This window comes from Anticarsia gemmatalis, chromosome 26 (assembly GCF_050436995.1).
Source record: "Anticarsia gemmatalis isolate Benzon Research Colony breed Stoneville strain chromosome 26, ilAntGemm2 primary, whole genome shotgun sequence".
Taxonomy (NCBI): domain Eukaryota; kingdom Metazoa; phylum Arthropoda; class Insecta; order Lepidoptera; family Erebidae; genus Anticarsia; species Anticarsia gemmatalis.
The window spans coordinates 6,990,331-7,012,728 of record NC_134770.1 but is presented as its reverse complement, the minus strand read 5'-3'; the positions used below and the strand labels follow the sequence as shown (position 1 = coordinate 7,012,728).

Genomic DNA, 22,398 nt, shown 5'->3' with positions numbered 1-22,398 from the left:
ACACTCACAGTTTTTATCAAAATCAAAAAATCTAAACCAAATCATTTATTCATATAGGTCAAATGCTGACACTTATGACAGTCAATGATACAGAGAGTGAATTTACCGCCAGTTCGGAAGGTAGGGAATGAGAAGAGCTAGCAAGAAACTCCTGGCTACTCTTTTTAATCGCCAAATAGTTTTAACAATATTTCTATTAGGTATAAATCATTATCGAGGCTCTTAAAGGATTAGTAATGGTTTCTTGGCTGGTATACATACAAAAGATCAGTGAATTTTGCAGGGTTTGTTAATAGCATGTGTGAGCAAAATACACAAGTAGTCTCGTTTCCCGCACTAAGAGTCCGATGGAACGATATATCGACCGATGACTAATCAATTGCAATTTTGCAAATTGCATGAATCATTATTAGGCCTGGCCTGGGATAATTGAATCAAACCTTTGGCGACTTCTGTATTGATGCTCGCAAATGGCAGTTAGTTAAAAGACAGATTAGTAAAGAACGACATTATAATATCCTTGATAAATATTTATTAGAAACGGTTTACCCCCGATTCTGAGGTACATATAGCGGTAGTTTAACTATTTGATAGCGTTTAAACTCATACAAAAAGAATGCCATTGAATAGACGACTACTGCTAAATGTACTCAGAAACCGGACATTAAATAAATACATTCCGTTTTAAAAACTTTGGTGTGATTTCCTATATTCGACTTCTCGATATTATTATTTTAGACTAAAAAAAAGTTCTTGCTTCAGACTGTTTTCATAGGAAAGTTATCAAAAGTCACATCAACGATACAAATAAGAGGTCTTTCAAAATATGTTACAAAAGGTATTGATGATGACCAAACTAGGTTTAAGCCTGGGAGACAGTGTGTGAAGTCAAGAAAAACTGTGTACAACTCACCAGACATCAGTTTTGATGGTGAAGACGCCATCGATGTAGGCCTCGGGCGGCATCCACTTGATGGGCAGCATGGCCTTGCCGCCCTTCTTGTAGTAGTCGGAGCGGTAGATGTCGCGCGCCATGCCGAAGTCCGCGATCTTCACCACGCGGCCCGGCCCGCGGGACGTCAGCAGGCAGTTGCGCGCTGCTATATCCCTGGGGGAGAAATTGAGTGTCAGTAAGGTTTTATAGTCTTTTATGTTCCAATACTATCTAAATATAATGTAACTCAAAGGTGACTGATTGACACAGTGATCTATCAACGCACAGCCCAAACCACTGGACGGATCGAGCTGAAATTTGGCATGCAGGTAGATGTTATGACGTAATCATCAGTATTTTGATCAATTCTACCCCTCGGTTATAATGGTCAGACTTTAAATTTTCTGACTACTGTTAACGACCGTCAAAGATCTTCGAAAATGATAGCCGGAACTCACAATTTAACGTGTCTTCCGAAACACGGAGGAACTCGATATGCATAAGATCAACTTCGTCAAGCGTAGCTTAATCTCAGAGATCGATACACGGCTGTTGTTAACTAAGCCACGAGCTCCTTTACAGCATTAAAAAGACACCCAGCTTAATAAACTAGCAATAAAACAGTGATGTTTCCAAGTTACCTGTGTATAAACCGCTTGGTCTCCAGATATCTGCATCCCTTGCAGACGTCGAGGGAGCACAGCAGGAGGTCCTTCATGGTGAGCGCGCTGGCTCGCTCAGGCTTGGGCCTGCTCTCGCGGAGGAAGTTCTTCAGATCCCCTCCCGCTAGCAGCTCCAGGACTATGAACCTGTTAGGAGGAAAAGGGGCAGATTGGGATAACATAATCAAAATTTTATTCATGAAAGCAGATTTTTAACCTAGTTATAATTCTGCTTTCAGACATTTATATCATTTAAGTGCATGTTAATTATTTTATTCTGTTTAATGGTTAGGATTTTGGATTATAGGGTTTTAATTCTGCAGTTCATTTATGCATAATATTCTTCTAAAAAGTCCTCGGTCTCTTTTGCCTGAAGAGTCCTTTTCTATGAAGTGCAGTTTAATTTCAGGAAAATGTGTAAAGCAATGCAAATGTGTTGGTAATTTTGTATTGTTTCTAGATCAAATACGTTATATTTATTTTAGCTGTTCATTTATCATGTACATCAAAAATAAGTTAGGTATAACTATTTAGTACAAAATAATTAAATTACTCTCTAATAATTACTAATCTTTGGTCTACCCCTATGGGAAAAAGGCGTAATTTTAAGTATGTATTTACTTATAATTAAATTACTAAACAAAAATAATAGTAGCTTTATAAAACACATACCTGGGATGTCTATCAAAACAGACACCAATTAGGTGTACGATATTAGGATGGCTGAACTTGGCCATGATGGCCGCCTCCATGAGGAAGTCAGACTCGGCCTGGCCGGTGGACAACTCCGGGAGAGTCTTCACCGCGACCGGCATCTCCACCGTGTCGCCGGTTCGGTGCCGGTAGAGGCCTTGGTACACCTCGCCGAATGCACCCTGCCCCAGAGCCCTGGGAGGAAAAGATATTTATACTTATGAAAGGAAAGTGGCTGAATTGTGACTTTGTCGTAGTTGAGAAGCTGGTAACAAAATTATAGGTTATTTAAATATGTGATTTCGAAAGAATAGTACCATAATGTAAATGCAAATGGAATTTCTGCTACCAAAATAGTGTCAGTTGTCACGGGCAACGCAATGGGACTGTTGGATATAGACCCAACAGTCCCATTGCAAAATTCCCATTTCCCAAAAAAAAAGTAATTTTACAGAAACTTGTGATAGCACAAGTTTCTGTAAAATGACTTTTTTTAACTCAATGCTGTCCCACTGCTGGGCAAGGGTCTCCTCCCAACCGAGGGAGAGGTAGGGCCTTGAGTCTACCAAGCTAGCCTAATGCGGGTACTTTGTCGTACGGGCACTTTGCATGCCCTCTAGAAATGTGTTAAAGGAAAACATCGTGATGAAACCTTGCATGTATAAATTTTTTAACACAATTGTTGTCAAGGACACAATCTTATGAAAATACATAGTTTGTCTCGTAAATACATCTTCTTTATCGCTGTATTGCAGGGAAAAATTTAATACAACTCTTTATCATTGTCTATTATCTATTTAAGTCCTCATTACAATACTAAAAAGTAATAGAGGAACATCACTCGCCCATATTAAGTTCATCATATTCTCTGATATATTATTTCAATCATACCTATATATATTAGCTGGCTTAGCCTTTGTTCCAAACTTTTTTGGAGGAATCCGCAACCGTTCTCCTATGACCGGTTCGCCATTGGACTGTTCGTCGACAGGATGATTCATTTATTTCCTTTTCCCCAACAGAGTCTTTCACCTATGGACATTGCGTCGACAGAAACTTTCATCTATGTCAATTTCGACGACAGGTCTTTCCAGCTACAGAATATTCCACCGACACGACGATAAACCTATTACTCTGGTAACTACAGACCTTTTCATCTAAGGAGAATAGGCTGTCAATTTTAACACAAGCGATAAAACAAAAATATACATATCTAACAGCTACAGCTTACTGTATCTTTACTAAGAGAACAGGGTTGGTTACTTGCCTTAGAGAAGTCAAACTTTGCTTACAACATAAAGAACTTAATTCTCAAAATGAGTTAGTCTTACCTATAAAAAAGCATTAACTACTAATTTATGTAGTTTTGATTACTTACATCCTATTCGATTCTATGAAAATAAAACAACAAAATTATCTTATACATAAGTATTGTAGTGATAATTTTATTGCATGTGCATAGATACCACAGTTGCATCCTTTACTTACTATGTATTGCACCGGAAATGATCTATGTTAATATTGCGTTACAATTCATTTATTTTACATACTACGAACATATTTATAGGTAGCAAATTTTAATTTATTTGTGAGTAGGTGCTTGCACATAACGAATAATTGTAAATAAAAGTGGGTAGTTTCATATTATCAGTAACATTTTTCTTTACTTGTTTCTGGGTGTAGTGCATCTTCGTCTTAACAATTATTTGATGCTTTTAAAATGAGTAAGTGTGAAATAGTGAAATCTAAACGTGGTAAAGACACGACTCTGCTGACAGCCTATTCTCCTTAGATGAAAAGGTCTGTAGTTACCAGAGTAATAGGTTTATCGTCGTGTCGGTGGAATATTCTGTAGCTGGAAAGACCTGTCGTCGAAATTGACATAGATGATAGTTTCTGTCGACGCAATGTCCATAGGTGAAAGACTCTGTTGGGGAAAAGGAAATAAATGAATCATCCTGTCGACGAACAGTCCAATGGCGAACCGGTCATAGGAGAACGGTTGCGGATTCTTTTTGGAGTCGGCTTCCAGTCTCACCGGATGCAGCTGGATACCATTGTTTACATGAAGCGACTGCCTATCTGACCTCCACAACCCAATACCTGGGTTATAACACGATACCCTTTCGGTAAGACTGGTTGTCAGACTTTCAAGCTTCTGACTACTGTTAACGACTGTTAAAGATCTTCGTAAATGACAGCCGGGACCCACAATTTAACGTGCCTTCCTACGGCTTCAAAAAGTCAAATAAACACCTTAAAACTACAACTTACTTGACAAGCTTCAAGCTCTCCCGGGACACTTGCGGCAGGCCCCTGACGTCGATGCCCTTGGGCAGCATGCTCTCGCTGCCGTAGTGCGGGTTGAAGGCCATGGTCATGTTGTCGGTGCCGCTGGGGTTGGTGCGCAGGCGCTGTAACTGCACGTCTTGCTCCAGGAGACGCTTCTGTTGCTGTTCAGCTTCTTTTTTACGCTGGTACGTGTTGTCTGGGAGAAAGAGTTTTGAACTGTTAGATTGGACAGTAGTGATCTGTTGTCATGTGTAGAGTTCTGTACTCCAAGGTTTCGCACTAGACATACTCATTTATTCAGTATACCCCACCACCGTACCAATTACGGCAAGAATGCAGTTATGACTCGACTGGTTCGCACTTACACCGAAAGTTTTGAAAACGTTGATATATTTCATCTATCTAAAAACTCATACCGCAAAGAAATTATGGACATACTCATTGGTAAATGAATCTAGCCCAGTTTACATGGTTTAAGTTAACTTTTTTATTTCGTTCTAAATTTCTGCTCATATTAAGAACACAATTTTAGCCATGGTTGCGTTTATGTATGTGTAATAGTTTATAAGTCAGTCTGTTCAGCAACTGGAAATACTTGTATGTTACTTCAACATTTATTTACATGCATGTAGTGAAACTTTGTTATAGGCTTAAGTGTTTATGTATGCTGCTCTGTTGTCGGTCGCTACCCTTACATGTGTGTCCTATTTTTATTTTTTCTTGTAGCTTTTAACTGTGAACTATGGGTGCGGTGTGTTCGGAGGTGGCTGACAGTTGAGTGAGCAATAATTTAGTATCATGTTAATGTAAAATAATAAGCTGTTAAGTTTCCTTAAATAAATAAATAAAATAAAATATATATTTTTGATACACTTTATACTTCAGGCTAACTGACCCGATGAACTTCGTACTGCCTAACAGACGATTCTTTCATTTATTTTTTTTTGCTATTTAAATTTTTTTTCTCCGTAAAAACCGTTCTCGTACTTCAAGGACTATTATCAAAAAAAAATGCGTTCAGCCGCTCTCGAGAGTTGCGTTTAGCAAAACATTTAGCGATTAATTTTTCTATTATAAATTGTTCTTTAAAAGTCGGATGGATTTTCAAGTCCCACTGACCTTGCTTCAATTTAGGACCGTAACCGGAATCGTAAATGTATTTTCTAACACGATGAAAAACTAAGAAAAATAAATTCATTTTTCAAAACGGTCTTAAATACTCTCTTAAATAAAATGTTGTGATATTCTTCATATTGTTTGCTCTGCTACCACCAATATGAATATGCACGCAAATCTTAACATTTAACATCATCAGGCATCTTCTCTTTGTGGCAGCAATTGTCAGTAACTCTACAGTACATAATACAAAGCTATATCTGCTAAGTATATAATACTTACACAGGTACAGACAGACGCAGAGCACGGCGAGCGCGCACACGAACACGGCGACGGACAGCACGATGATCACCACCCACGGCGTGCGCGGCCATGAGTTCTCCACTATACATACAAACAAACACATTATCACATATTCCATTAAATTGCTGCTATTTCTTTTAACGCTCTCTCTTCTGAAGTAATTTTTAAAAGACATTCAGAATTACTTAACTATTTCGGGTTTTGAAATTAGATTTCAAATATCTGCTGGTTGAGCTTCGCTAAAACTACGATTCCCATGGAGTTGAGGGCGACAAGGTGATTTGGAAAGAAAAGAAGAGGCCTGTGCCCAGCAATGAAATATAGAGAATAAACACGTAGTTTCCATATTTCAATACACCCTCTATTTGATTTGCAGCGAAATGGAATCACTGGCTTGAAAAGAAGACACGGAATCTCTGTATTTAAGTGTCGATTATTTAGTAGAGCACGATTAAAATACATAATATGACATGAGTAAAATATAATATGTCGTAAAATATTGCAGTCAATTGTCACCTGAAGTTTCAGATAGTAATAAAGAAATATGTAGTAGTAAAAATATACTCACGGATACACTTGGTGGGATCATGAGCGTCAGTGGTCCAGGTGGCGGGGCAGTAGCACTTCACCTCGCTGCGGTACTCGTTCAACGACACGCAGCGGTAGTCGCAGCCACAGTTCTAGTAGAAAGCACGAATTTTATATAAAGAAAACAGTACAATAAAAAGATCCTTTCAAAAAGATAGTAAGGTAACATTTCTGCAATAAAGATTTTTCAGCCAAATTGCAGCAGTCGTAAGTTTTCATCTAGATTCAATAAAATTGGAAACAGATCTGTTACTGTTTTGACTTTTACCACGCCAAACTGTGACTAGAGGGTTTCAGCATTTCGGCTATACTCACTGTTACAAACGTACGAACTACGTCGTAATCATAAAAAACATAAGAGTGTCGCAATGTGTAAGTGCAAGCGAAAGACTTCGATATAATGACATGACTTAGTTCGCACGTTTGAATGGCCTGAGTATAACAGCTCAATTCTAAACGTAATCCTAACAAAAAACAAAATGACATTATGTTGAATACTTACATGTATAGCGGGTATGATGAGCAGTTCTCCGGGGCCGGTCCTGGGCAGGACGGCGGCTTGGCTGTAGTCTCGTATGACCCTGGAGGCTGCCACGTACGACCAGCCTCCCCCGCCGTGGAGACCACCACCTTCGGCTGTGTTGCCTCCTGCACAACGAGGTAGAAGAGACTTTTGACGAAAGGGTACGAAGGTTGACGAGAGTGTACGAAGATTTACGAAGTTAGCCGAAGTCTGGCGAAGATGACCTTTGTCTGACTATTGTGTCAATACAAACAGAAGTTCGATGTGGCAAGGTAGCGGTTTTTATATACAGCACACAGTTTATAGAACACTTATAAGATGATGACTTTTGGCAAAAATTTAAATAAAACATTGAAGAATTATGTATTAAAGCCAATACCTACATTTTTTTACATAAGAGATTATTAGTAGGCAAAATTCTTTTTTACTTTAAAACAATCACACAAAATTAAAGTGTGTGGAAGTTTTTGGCGGCCCTTAAATGAAGTCTACATCAATGACGTTTTGACTACATATCAGTTTCATAATATACTACACTACTACGAAAGTAGTCACATACCCAGCCAGCCCCCGCCGCCGCCGCCCCGCAGACAGCCGCCCCCTCCCCCGCCGAACCCTCCATGAGCCCCCCCCTCGCAGGCCGCGCCGCCCGCGCCGCCGTCCTGCAGCGCGGCGCCGCGCACCAGCTCGAAGCCGGGCGTCGACGGGCCGGGCCGGGCCAGCCAGCCGCCACCCGCACCTAGGAAGAGAAAGGAAATTGAAGGTATGCTTGACCAACTCTGGTGGACAAACACACGGTCTGCCTGATATGATAGATTTATATTATTAGAAATATTGTCCCCCAAGGGTTGATTCAATTTTTCCCAGGCCAGGCCTTATAATGATTCATGAGTTTATATCACAACCAATTGATCAGTCACCGGTCGATATTATATCGTTCCATCGAACTCTTAGTGTGGGAAACAAGACTACTTCTGAATTTTGCATAAACGCGCTATGAACAAACCCTGCATAAATTCCGGATCTTTTGTTTGAATATCAGCCCACAAACCATTACTAATCCTTTAAGAGCCTCGATAATGATTTATACCTATTAGAAATATTGTTAAAACTATTTGGCGATTAAAAAGAGTGGCCTGGAGTTTCTTGCCAGCTCTTCTTATTCCCTACCTTCCGAACTGGCGGTAAATTCACTCTCTGTATCATTGATTATCATAAGTGTCAGCATTTGACCTATATGAATAAATGATTTGATTTTGATAGTAAGCGCGGCATATAGGCCCGTATCAAGCCATGGTCTACTCCTCTATTGAAATGATTTTATGAAAGAACGACCATCATTACCTTTACGTAATTTAGCTGATATAACGATGATGACGTATTGAGCTGTGTAGTTAAGATACTGAATAAAACGGTTGAATTTTTTTTGACGAAGAAGATGATTATACAGTGGTAGGCATATTATGAAAACAAAGAAAATTTAGTCACCGACTGTAAGTAAAAACTAACGATGTCACACTACCTTAACATGGAAGTTTAATTAAAATAGCAATATTGCGTCATATTATGTACCTATATCACAAACAAAAAATAACTAGTAGAAACTGAAACTGAATTTCGGCAACAGTTTAGATTCGGCCGAAACCGAAACTTCCTTACAAAGATCATTTTTTGAGGGAAAATAAAAAAAAACCGTTTATAATCAATCAATTTAAGACAAATCGATAGGAGTCATTAATTCAACGCGCTGATGGCCGATCAAGCCCGAAATCTCCCGAATGCACTTTCGGTTTTGGCCATTGTTTCGGCAGGTTTGTCGTCGAAAAAGAAACTAAAGCGAAATTTGCGTTTCGGCCGTTAAAAGACCGAACATTCGGTCGGACACTAAAAATAACAATTAAATCTGCAACCCACCTGAAGTCTTCCCTGGCTGTCCATACATGTAGCCAGACTCGGGAGTAGCGTTAGTGAGTGCTCTCGCGTACTGAGAGCCGTCGTCTCTGAAGCTGCCCACTGATATTCCACCACCACCGCCAGCCACCACCAGCGGTACTGCTTGCCCTTCTTTGTCCAGCTACGAGAAGAATCAATACCATAAGATTAAGAAAATTATTCCGAAAGTTACGCGATGGCATATTTTTTTAAACATGACTTTTCAATTAATCAAACGTTTGTGACTGGGGACTTTATAAACAGACGTGAGGAACGTCTACCACAGTTACCGAATAGTAGAAAATATACAAGACTTCCTATGTAAAGCAAGCCCAATTTAACTGTCATTTTGCTCAAAGAAGTGACGACTGGTGTGCGAGGCTGATTTAACCTATGCACCTGCTCTGCTCTAGCTCTAGCTCTGAAGATTACTATTACACTTAAGTATCTGCTTTCAAAATCTACTTTATTCTCTTAATACAAAGCATTTGTATACCACTCATCATAATTTAACCATAAAAATCCTCTTCTTCTATTATCTCTTCACCACGAATTCTACTGCACCTGTCTTCCTATTACTTGTAACATATAGAGGTATTCAAAGGTGACCGACTGACACAGTGATCTATCAATGTAGAGCCCAAACCACTGGACGGATCGGGCTGAAATTTGGCATGCAGGTAGGTGCTATCCACTAAGACAGGTTTTTGATCATTTCTACACCCAAGAGGATAAAATAGAGGATGAAAGTTTGTATGAAAATTCTGTCCTAAGTCACAAACCACGGGCAAAAGCTGGTCAAATAAATAAAGAGCGAAATAAAAGTGACTTACAAAGAACACATAGGTGGCGCCGCCTCCCCCGCCGCCGCCGTCCGACACGGTGGTGTTGCGCACCTCCTGCGCCTTGCTCGTGAACACCACCGACGAGTTGAACTGACGACGAGAGCACTCATGACTCTCTTGAGCTGATAGTGTCTGTGGAAGAACAGTTCCTTAGTGAAGACTATTGTAATTGTGTATTGTGGCGCGGTCGGTAGTATATGCGGCTGCCGTGCGAGAGGTCTCGGGTTCGAATCCTGGGTCGGGCCAAAAAGTCTTTTCTGAGATTTTCTGTTCAGAATTTCTTAGAGATTGCCCGGAGTTGGGAAGTTGAGGTCGAAGACCTCCGTGCCTCGGAGAGCACGTAAAGCCGTCGGTCCTGCGCCTGACCTCTCACTGGTTGTGTCGGTTATCCGTCCCACCAGACTATGAGAGTGATGGAATAGAGAGTGTACCTGTGTATTGTGCACACACTTGCACACTATAAACAAAGTCCTGCACAGATGGCCAGTTTCAATGAAACTGACCGCCGTAGCCGTATATCGGCTAGGAGGACATTATTATAACCAGCGTTGGAATGTCCGACATTAAAAAGTAAAATGCATTAAATCTACGATAGTTGTGGATTTTCCACGAAATACTTGAAACCAATTGTTAAACACGGGTTTTTACCGTAATAAGGTCTTTAGTCTAACCACACTAGACGGAGCGGTTTCTAACAGGCGTTTTGTGTCAGACGAGAATTTAGCTTCTTAATAAAAGGTGTAACAGAAATAACCCCATTTGCTGTCGCACTGTTAAGCGCGAGATTCCTCCCGTGATGATCTTGAATTCACCACGCTAAGTAAGTATCTATTAAACAGTTTATTCATAAGTTATGAAACCGGTTCTTTAATTGTTAAAAAAAAACTAACTAACTAGTATGTATTAATTTAAAAAGAAAAAAAAAAAAACTAACTAACTAACTATTTCTACAGATAGTTAAAAGAGAAATAAGCTAAATCGTGATAAGTCGATATAGCGTAAAAATGAACATCAGGATGAACCGATGATGATGAAATGAAGTCTTTAGAAAGGCTAAAATTGCCCGAGCTTCTGCCAGAACAGTCCTGAACAGTGTCCACCGTCTGGATAGACTTTGATACATAAAAGTAGAGCTCTAGCCTTTCCTATTCAAAGACCCTGCAATGCATCAGTAATGCCCGAATTCTGAGGCAAATTTTGCGGTAGTTTATCTATTTAATAGCGTTTAAGCTTGTATAAACACGACATTTTGAATAGATAAACTACCGCTGTACCTCAGAAACTGGGGATGACCCCCGGTTTCTGAGGTACATTTAGCGGTAGTTTATCTATTCAATAGCATTCTTTTTTTGTATGACTTTAAACGCTATTGAATAGATAAACTACCGCTAAATGTACCTCAGAAACCGGGGGTAAGACAGTCAAACTGGTAGCAACTCACCTTCTTGCACGCATTATGGCCCTGTTGTCCAACGAGTACATAAAGACGTTCAGCCTTGTGTAGTTCTATGAGGATCCTCACACTGGCAGCGTGGGAGACTCCGGCCCACGCTGAGCCCAGGCCACCACTCGCGCCGGTCGCTATTATACTGGTGACAGAAGTATATAAGTAAGAAGCTAGTGATTTATTAAAACGTTATAGTAAATCGTTCAAGTCGAGTTCAAGGCGCCCATAGCCAGTTGCGCTCACCGGTCGGTAATCGATCGGGGGGTTAAGTAAACCTTGGCGCGCTCATTCCATATATTGATGGTGACCGCATAGTGGTATTTAAATTGGGCGTCTCCGTGCTTCGGAGGGCACGTAAAAAGTCGGTCCCGGTTGTTGTCAATTAAGATAACAGTCGTTAAGCCACGTCAAAGGCCTTCGGGCGGCTTGAACAACTTTGATAACAAAATGCAAGTTAACAAGCTTGGTAGTGAGTGCGACAAAATGACGCTTTAACTCACAATTCTCCAGCACAATATCTTTTAACTAATACCTTCTCAATGTAAAAAGCCATAAGTGAATAACACTTACGTATAAAGTCCTTCAGCAGGCACCTCCCACACTTGTATCCCCTGGTAGGGCGGGTCCTGCACCACGCTGACGGTCACGGCCGTGTTGTTGTACGCCACGTCGCACATCGTCTGGTTGGGACCAAAGCGACCAGTTGCACCGCACGTTGTGAAACGGTAGTCTGAGGAAATATGAATTTTGAGGAGCTGTTCTTTTTGAATGTTTGACTGTGATTGACGGGTTAGCAACTGTCTACAGAGTAGCTCATTGGTTTCTAAATGCCGGAGATAATAATATTATTTTATTGTGTTAAATGATATGTACTTGAAATGTAACAAAGAACAGCCCTCCACAGTAATAAAGATAGAGAAATCAAGAAATATTCCTTTAACTTTTCTAGTAAAGTTGCAAACAGTATTTGAACAGTGGTTTAACTTTTTATCAGTATAAAGTTACTCATATTAAGAGGTAACGTAAGCTTTTAGGGAAGACCTAATTGATAATATCGTCGAAATGTTGAGCTACAATAAAAGAGACTGACATTAGGACTACGAAAAGGCTAATGAAAGGGGATCCTTATATTCAATAATACACCATTGGGCAACAGTGGGCTGAATATATTGGACATAAGATGACGATGCCACATTGCAACTAAATGTTTACCATTTATTACTCAAAATATGGATGTACATGAGTCTTACTAAGGAGAAAATTTAAGTCACTAATTAATTGAATATTCTTAGATTATGTTAAGTGGTAGAGCGGAGTTTTCCTAATACAAGCAATCCCTTTGCTTAAATGGCGACTCCAAACCATGTTTTGTAATGTTTTGCACTTATGTAATTGAAATTAATATTTTTATTATAAAACCTACTCAAAGAGCGACAAATGGAATATATAGAAAACGACTTACAAGTTTTATCAGCAAACGCATCATGCGGCGTGGTCTTCTCGTCGAACACGGGATCATAGTAGTTGTACTCGCCCAGCTCATCAGGGTCCATGTTCAGACCGAAGCACTCCGGCGCCATCGAGAAGTCGTCTATCGCCGAGTCCGAGTAGATACGCATGCCGCGACGAGTCTTAAATTCTAGGTAATATCTGTGAAAGAAAATTTTGTTGTAGAATATTTTTAAGGAGCTAAATAGTAAAACTAGTTTGAAACTTGGGGGGCTATCACGTATCTCTGTTGACAACTATCTGAAAGTCACTATGCTGTACATTGTTTTCTCGCTTTAAATATAATGATTAACATGTTACGTCAAAGCAGCAATGTACATCATAGTGGCTATCAATTTGACGTACACTAGTTGTCAACTGAGATACGTGATAAGTCCGCAGGTCTTTACGTGCCTGCAGAAACATGGAGACGATCAGCTAAAATACCAGTAGGTAACCGGCAACCCACCCTTGGAATGTCCGCACAAAGGTTTCTTAACCTACTCGTTTTATGCGCCTCGTAGTTTTAGTTTTGTAATAGACGTATATAGTTTAGTGCTAACGGTTCTTATGCATGATCAAGTTCGTTGCCATTTTGCCAAATAATTTTGGACAATTACATTTTCTAGTGAGCTTAGCTTTGATCGGCTTATGAAAAAACAGTATGTGATATTCCTTAAGCAACTAAGTCTGGCCGAAATAATATTAAAAACCTGCTTAAGAAACTAAAAGTACTCAAAATTTTTCGTGTTTCATATTACTTCTCCTACGACCTTATATAATGATAAAATAATAGTTCTCAAAAACACACTATAAAACTCTGAAAAGACGTAAGTTCAAATCCCACGAGTTGCGTAACGACTACTCCTAAAACAAACTTTCGAGCGCAATCAAGTGACCATAAACAATTTTTTAAGTAATTCTGGAACATACAAGATCTTTACAATCTATATAAAAAATCTGCGAAAAAGCCGTATATTTATTTAATTTTTTCCTTAAAACACTGTAAAAAATGTATTTGGTTACTCACCTTCTGGTAATATTAGGTAGTATAATGGAGGCCCTGTACCAGAACTCTCCCTTATCCTTGGTGGAGAACCAGAGCGGCGTGGTGATGTTGCCGCGGTTCGTCAGCTCCACCACGTTGAGGCTCAGCGAGCCGTAGTTGCGCCCGTTCTGCTGGTAGTAGAAGCGAATCTGGGGGGGAAGAGGGAGTTAGAATGACTAAGAAAGTCACAGACATTAAGGTAAAATGCGTGTTCGCGTTAATTCCCATATTCTATTATACATTAAACATGCAACGCGAGAGTTTAAAAGTTATGGTCACAGACATTGTTTTAGTCAATAATTTTTATGTATAGGTACCTAACAAAAGTGCAGAAAGATTCAGAAAACTACCCAGGGCGTAATAAATTTGTTAAAAATATAAATCGCTTGCTCTACCGTTGAAAAAAAATATCATATGTATAGAAACTAGAAACTTATCAGATCTAGAAGGCATGCTAAGTCTCCAAATCGCATTTTGTAGTCAGTCAATATCATTTTGTAGGTTTTTTAAAATAAGTGCAAAACATTCATACTTATTTTTAAAAAGCTTTTTTTGTAAAAAAGTACACGAAAAGATGACGTCATGTAAAACTTCAACACGCGTAATTTACTGATTTTAAAAAATACTAGCCAATTTCTTAAACAATAACAAAATATATTGTATTAATACATTAATATAGAGTTTAGTTAAAATACCTTTCATAAATCGCAAATATTCTTATGTAAATGATAACACTAAATTCAAAATACAACTACAAAAACAAACAATACTTACAATACAACAATTATAATATCTTGACGTAATATTCCCATGGACTTGGGGCGGTGGATTAAAGACGACTGTCCTCATCACAGCCGTGGAGGCGAAGTCCGGTCTCTCCTGGTTAGGGCCAGTCACATTCATATTCACGAACATATAGTAGCCCACACACTGGGTGTTAGACTCCATGTGGGCAGGGACCAGTGGCGGCATCATGAGAGTTGGGACCGGGATGGCAAGGTGCGGGATGGCAGGATGGCAAGTGTGGTCGTAGTTTGGCCCCGTGTTGTCGGTTGGCGTTGGCCCGTAGTGGCGGGACCATTTGAGGATTGAGCTGTTGGGAGAATATGTTATTTAGCTTCTTGTACGGTGGATTTTAAAATCTAGTTTATATGTCTTAACGGTTCGGTAATAATTATCGAACAACAAAACTGACTTGACTCACATGTTCGGCTTGAGCCGTAGGTACACTACACGTATTCAGTTTTGCCGCCCGGCTATATGCCGAATATGTGTATAGCCTTATCGGGCTTTTAGTATCTTTCTTACCAAAACTAATTTAAATTGAATTATTCTTAAGTTTTACATATATCTATAATAGAAATATATACTTACTGCGCTTCAAAAACATTTTCGAAACCACACGTGTCCAGCTCAAAGTTGCAATATGATCCATATGGCATTTTATCTGGAACAAAATCAAATATGTAGAAACAGAAAAATAGTTATACCAGTGAAGTTCCTTCCCTGTGATGATTTATCGTATTTTAATTGTGAAGGTAAAGATTGCGAAATAATCAAAATTTATGGCTGGTCTTACATTTAAAAGTATAATTCAACACCTTTAAGACATAATTACGTATGTCAAACTACAAATTGAATTCACAAATCTGTTAGCGAAGAGTTTTTGAAGTCAAGACTCTTGCTAAATCAGTAAAGCAAGTAAGTACATCTTATTCCGTGGGGACCAGGGACAAGTTATACGCCAGATCTTAAAGGTACTCACCACAACTCTGATTCTCGTCGGAGTCATCATCACAGTCCTTGACGAGGTCACACACTTGCTGCTGCTTGATGCATGAGTCTTTCTGCAAAGATAAAATACCTTGTGATAAATATTTCTAGTAAGAGTGTGTGGTTTAAAACCTTTATTTGACTATATTTAGCATTTAGAGGTCAACTGTAATTTATCGAAAGAAGGTATATCGTATTTTTTTTTCTAAATGCACTTAGTAATTAAGTATAAATATCTTTGCAATATACTAATAATGTCCTAGAGTATATGTCTGCACCGTACACAGGTAAACACTACATTACATCACTTAAAAGAGAAATTAGCCTTACAAATAAAAAAAAATAATCCCTATTTCTTTTGGTCATGCCATTACGCGTGAACGGCTGGACCTGGAATTCACTAATTCTTTTACAAAAGATTTCTTACTTATTTTTACTTAATAATTAGAAGTCGGCTATTAGGCGATACAGATTTAGCGGGGTCGGCAAGTCTTTAAAATAAAAACCAGTCATCAACTCACACTCATAATCTTGCACTTCATCTGGCCAGGTTCGCAGTTCCCCGGCGGCTCTGGCACGCAGTCGATCATGCGTATATTGTCTATGGCCAGATGCGGCAGCGTCTGACTCAGGTTGACGTAGTTGGGGCGAGTGATCTCGATGATGATGCGGACCTTCTGGAACACCTTGCCGATCGTGAAGCGCATCAGGTTCCAACTGGAAAAGAAAAATTGTGTTACTATTGTTTTATGATCCGAGGTTGTAACCCTGTATGTTTATGCTGCTTCAAAAAAGCGGTAGATCGTGTCCTTAGAAGTTTATATTTTTTATGCTTTTAAGCTGCTCGGCATTGGTAATGTTATTTTACGTTCGTGAATCCAGCAATTTAATTGTTCTTTTTTTCGTTAGAAATATTGCTTATAACAACTCAGGATTTGAAAAAGTGGCAGCTAGATCAGGTATGTAAGTTTTCTCACTGAAATTCAACCGATCAAATAAATGACCTGCAAAATTTTTTCAAAGCAGAATGATGACATGTTTAAAATAAAATAGCTGCGATAAGATGCTGTTACATTACCTATTATGTGATCCATCTCTTTTTTAACACTATCTACTGGGAAATCTATAGGTACATGTTGAATCACTGTGTAAAAAAGGCAGTAAGTATCTTTTACTCATATAATGTACTAGCTGACCCGCGCAACTTCGCTTGCGTCACATAAGAGAGAATGCGTCATAATTTTTCCCGTTTTTGTAACATTTCTCGTTGCTACTCCGCTCCTATTGGTCGTAGCGTGATGTTATATAGCCTATAACCTTCCTCGATAAATGGGCTATCTAACACTGAAAGAATTTTTCAAATCGGATCAGTAGTTCCTGAGATTAGCGCGTTCAAACAAACAAACAAACAAACAAACAAACAAACTCTTTAGCTTTATTATATTAGTATAGATAATTTTTCCCGTTTTTGTAACATTTCTCGTTGCTACTCCGCTCCTATTGGTCGTAGCGTGATGTTATATAGCCTATAACCTTCCTCGATAAATGGGCTATCTAACACTGAAAGAATTTTTCAAATCGGATCAGTAGTTCCTGAGATTAGCGCGTTCAAACAAACAAACAAACAAACAAACAAACAAACAAACTCTTTAGCTTTATTATATTAGTATAGATTTACTTGTAACCGGGTTTTGAAACTGACACTACCTAACTTTGAAGTTTGAATGGATAAGTAGTAACAGCACTTACGTCCCATAGTTGTCTCCAGCCATCTCCTGCAGCAACCATTGCACTCCTGACTCCGTGGACTCGGCCACCAGGCGGATGCTTGCGTTCTGCATCTTGCTCTGGTGGAGTCTGGCTTCGAACTGAGAGAAGAAAGGATACATTAGTAATAAAATCAAGTAAGTTGTATGTATAGTGAGATTATACGGACCTAGGAGAATATTAGCTTTAGAAACCATGAAAATGGTACAAAAACAATTAAGTGTTGAGTTTTAAAGACCTATACTCTCTCGTGAAGGAGGAAAGCCATGGCAAGCTGGTTGCCAAGGCTGCCGGTAAGGGTAAGAAAGGACATACCAATAAACATATAATGTTAACGTAACAAAAATATTACGGTTTATGACGAAAAAAATATTTCTAGATCAAATATTTTTCACATGTAGGTATCAAATCCACAACAATCAATAAATTATTTGCAAAAGTAGTATCTATAACAATGCTAAATAATTGTAACTAGCTGACCCGCGCAACTTCGCTTGCGTAACCTAAGAGAATGGGTCAAAATTTTCCCCGTTTTTGTAACATTTTTCGTTGCTACTCCGCTCCTAATGACTGTAGCGTGATGTTATATAGCCTATAGCCTTCCTCGATAAATGGGCTATCTAACACTGAAAGAATTTTTCAAATCGGACCAGTAGTTCCTGAGATTAGCGCGTTCAAACAAACAAACAAACAAACTCTTCAGCTTTATTATATTAGTATAGATAATACCAAAGCTCAGTGTCTACTACTTACCTTGCAGAAATCCCATAATCCTCTGAAGGGTGGTGATTTGATCACCATGTTCTCCATGGTGGGATCTACAGCCAAGTATAGGAAGTGTCCTGTAACAGAAAATACAATCTTACAGTTTTGTTTCACCATACAAAGTTCTTTATCATTACCAGATTTTCTAAGCACACATACACAACAATCTTCAAGATTTTATACTGCGTATTTTCAATTTGCAGTGACGAAATATGAATGAAGCAAAGTAGAAGATATAGATGATAGATATAGTAAATGTATTTTAAATGTACACGATATTATTAATAATATAGATATATCATTTTGCTGAAAGCAATTAAGATGTATCTATTCAAAGTATATAGATCGGCTCAGATCAAAAACACCAAGTCTTTAGTAGACCATAGTGAATACCAATGAAAGTCCAGGGTTCGATTACGTGACCGGTTAAGTGGCTATAAGGTTCTTAGCATATTTTTACCGAAGAATGTCGTAAGTAACAAATAAATCAAATAACATATTTACAAACCTTGACAAATTACTTTCTAACGATAATAATACGTAATACCTAATAGCAAAGATGTAAACAAGACTTTACAACGCTGTATAACCTAATTGGCAACAATTTCTATAATTTTCTCCACAGGGAGTTGATTTCCTATGTAAACAAACCTTGTAGAGTTTGCTACGCATATCTTTACTAAGGTCTAGGACATGTTTTGATACCTAGGTAATCTGAGATCAATCATGAACCGTTTGTAACGCTCTGATGAAGTCATTAGTTTTTATTTAAAAGGAAACTAACTAGCCCTAATATAATTCTTTAGGTAAACTGTTGTCCCATGTATTAGAAGACAGCCATCTTAAATTATAAATACACATTTGCAATGAAACTTTCATCAGCCTAGTCTTTCTTCCAACTATGTTGGAGTCGGCTTCCAGTCTCACCAAAGGCCAATGATTTACATGGAGCGACTGCCTATCGGACTTCCAGAACCCTTTTACCTGGGATGTAACGCGATAGGTTTTAGGTAAGACTGGTTGTCAGACTTTCTAGCTTCGGACAACTGGTAACGACTGTGAAAGATCTTTGAAAATGACTTCACAATTTAACGTGCCTTGCGAGACACGGAGGAACTCGGTTTGTATTATAGAATTCGCAATAAAACTTGCACTTAATTTCTCTCTTTGGTTTAAAGTTTTGTCTCACGTTTAACAGAAAACATGCTACTACAATACTAAAAGCACCCGTTCTCAATAAAATTTTCCTTTATCCATGTCTAATAACCAATATGGTTGTAAGATATTCTCAATATGTCCGACATTGGACTATTACAACCATGTTAAGTTTAAGACGATACGAGACGCACGTGGGAGAAATGAGATTTAAATGTACGTACAATGTACAGATGCGACACAGAAGGTTTAGTATAAGCTTCTATTACTATAATCCAAAAATGTTATAGGGGGCCTTGTATGAAAGCTTCGCAGCTTGTAGAGGTATTATTAGTAGTAAAAAAAAACATATTCTGGACTGAATTTTTTCGACAACCCGTTCGCAATATACACTCAGCGGCAGAAAAAGTGGCCCAAGCGCTTATAGTGAATTTGTAAACAAATTAAGTAATATATGAAAGATATATTGTTGTAAGTAGTTGCGAAGTGATCTGTTTAGTGTTATGAAGTGTTGAATTTCAGATTAATTTAAGTGACGGATGACTTTTTCTAACAATGTGTGTTAGAACTGAATTCAGTGTTGATTCGAGAGGTCAGTTGAATTCTGTATTTTGAAATATTGCTGCACGGAAACGATTTTCTTTATGATTTTTATTGATTATTGGTCTATTTAGAATTTAGAAAAGATTTGAAGATGCCACTTACTGCTGAACAAGTGGCTTAGGTGGTCTTGTTGTCCGATCAGGGCCATTACCATTGAGAGGTGGCTGCATTTTTCAATGTATCGCGTACCACTTTAAGGTCTGCGATTAGGAGGTATCGTGAGACTGGTCTCTACACGCGGCGACCAGGAATTGGACGAACACGATGTACATCCGCAAGAGATGACCGATTTGTTAACCTCGAGGTGCTGAGAAATCGCTTTCCAACAGCGTTTGAGATTCAATAGAGGCTTCAAGCGGCACGCAGAGTCATTCTTAGTGAACGGAACATGAGGCGAAGGATAAAAGAACGTAATTTACGGGCAGGAAGACCAACCCGAGTACCAGAACTCGAGAGACACCATCGAGTTGCGCGATTATGATTTGCTCGTAAACATGTGAATTGGCTATCGACCAATGGAGCAACTTCTTGTTTACCGATGAGTGTTGAGTAGCATTAAGAGCACCAAATGGTCGTGATAGAGTGTAAAGACGCCATTAAGGACGGTTTTTTCCCAACACAACACGTCAGACGGTCAGTTACAAAGGTAGGTCTGTTATGGTATGAAGAGATGTATGTTTGGAGGCACGTACGGAGCTTGTCATCGTAGATCAGCGCCTAACAGCAGCCGGGTACTTTGAAGAAATCTTCCAAGACCATGTTGTACCACTTATGGATTTCATTGGTCCGGAGGATTAACTCTAATGCAGTTTTATGCGCGCGCTCGTAGCGCCCGCGTTGTGGAATCGCACCTTGCTGATATCGGGATTCAAAAACTGGCTTAGCCTGCTCGCAGTCCAGACATCAACCCCATAGAACATGTCTGGCACATGCTAAAAAACAGTGTATGTGCACTGCCCAACCCATCAGAATCACTTGGTGAGCGAAGAACCGCTCTAGTCAGAGTGTGGGATAAAGTTCTTCAAGAAGTAATTAAAACATCCTCCAAAGCATGCCAGAATGCATGCAGGTCACCATAAATGCTAGAGGAGTTAACACGCGGTATAAACTAGATTTTTTCTTTGGTGCAGAATTAGTTTTTTGCATAAACTTTCAATAAGCGATTTCAACAAAAGCTGTATTTTTAAATTTTTCCCATTTTTGATTAAAAATTACGACTATTTAGTGTAAATTGTAACTAAACTTATGTATAAACTGTTTAACTAATAGTTATAGCCAAAATAATAACCATATATTAATATTCTAAAAAGTTTTATCGTAGTTTTGCTTTGGGCCACTTTTTCTGCCGCTGAGTGTATTTCTTGACATAATATTTTATTTGATAAAAAATGCATACATTAATCAGTTCGGTGAAGTTCGATGTATAGCGGGATCCTATACTATAAAATATACATGTATATTATTATACAAAATTCAGAACTTTAGGACATCAGTGATTCAGCTTAGGCAGCCGACTATGTTCTTTGTGATACAGCCACTTTATCTCGGAAACACTTAGGATCAATCATTATACTAAGTTGTCCGACTTAGTTACGTATACAGATTTACAGAAGTTGTTACTGTATTTTAAAATTAACCTATTTTTCAGTTGACCTACATAAGCTTACTTGACCCCTCTTGAATTTAAAGCTGACAAAATGTAAGAGGACAGATTCCTGTTTCGTTAATAGTTTAAACCGTAGTCTAGTTGAACCGTGTTTAACCGTAGTTCTTGAGTATACTAGGCTAATATTCGTGTACTTCATCTATGCTCCTCGCAAGAAAAAGAAGAGATGAAAAGTTAATGAGAATAAAAAAACTACTTATTACCTTTATATTAATTAATTTTAAATTGCATCAGTAAAAGCCATGAACTTGCTATAAAGCGACCATTGAAAATTATGCCACAATATGTACTTACTTAAGTAGTACAATTCTCAAATCCCAATTTTCATATTTTCAAAGTAATTCCAAGTTAACCTTCTGTAACAAACCTGTACAGTAACACAAGGACATCTGGCCGAGTGGCCGGAGAGCGGCGATCAATTGAGATAATAAATACAAAGTGAGTGAATGAGCGCTAATTAAAACATCATCGTGTTGGGGTTGCTACACCCCTAAATGAGGGTTGATTGCAAGCAACGGTGTAAGGGATGATATGGGAAATGGGGGATGGAGATTTCCAAATTTTGATTATTTTCGTATTACTTTTTGACGTGCAGTCAGAGAACGAGTTTTGATAAATTACACCTAAGATTATTGCATTGTTGGATGTAGTGTGTGATGAACATGAGTATCTGTGCTGGGTCTAGATAAAATTTTGTCTTATAGGGTTATAATAAGAGGGTTAGAGTTAAAACAAGTTAATATTTTATGTATTTGCTACACTTGGTACTATTTTTCGAGAATTTGACAATTTAATTAG

The 22,398-nt window shown here is 38.6% G+C and overlaps 1 protein-coding gene across 1 annotated transcript in view; it reads right to left on the bottom strand.

Annotated features, from left to right (window-relative positions):
• Nucleotides 1–22,398, bottom strand: part of Alk (Anaplastic lymphoma kinase) — a 45,240-nt gene that overhangs the window by 7,801 nt on the left and 15,041 nt on the right. The window contains exons 2-21 of the mRNA XM_076131848.1: nt 18,165–18,253; nt 17,394–17,512; nt 16,166–16,361; nt 15,637–15,718; nt 15,246–15,318; nt 14,646–14,964; nt 13,854–14,020; nt 12,798–12,985; nt 11,906–12,065; nt 11,330–11,477; nt 9,877–10,020; nt 9,026–9,185; nt 7,671–7,850; nt 7,091–7,236; nt 6,569–6,680; nt 5,980–6,081; nt 4,564–4,777; nt 2,269–2,484; nt 1,576–1,743; nt 914–1,108 (exon numbers count right to left, since the gene is read on the bottom strand). Of these exons, the coding sequence (XP_075987963.1) occupies nt 914–1,108; nt 1,576–1,743; nt 2,269–2,484; nt 4,564–4,777; nt 5,980–6,081; nt 6,569–6,680; nt 7,091–7,236; nt 7,671–7,850; nt 9,026–9,185; nt 9,877–10,020; nt 11,330–11,477; nt 11,906–12,065; nt 12,798–12,985; nt 13,854–14,020; nt 14,646–14,964; nt 15,246–15,318; nt 15,637–15,718; nt 16,166–16,361; nt 17,394–17,512; nt 18,165–18,253 (3,178 nt within the window). The remainder of the gene's footprint in view (nt 1–913; nt 1,109–1,575; nt 1,744–2,268; nt 2,485–4,563; nt 4,778–5,979; nt 6,082–6,568; nt 6,681–7,090; nt 7,237–7,670; nt 7,851–9,025; nt 9,186–9,876; nt 10,021–11,329; nt 11,478–11,905; nt 12,066–12,797; nt 12,986–13,853; nt 14,021–14,645; nt 14,965–15,245; nt 15,319–15,636; nt 15,719–16,165; nt 16,362–17,393; nt 17,513–18,164; nt 18,254–22,398) is intronic.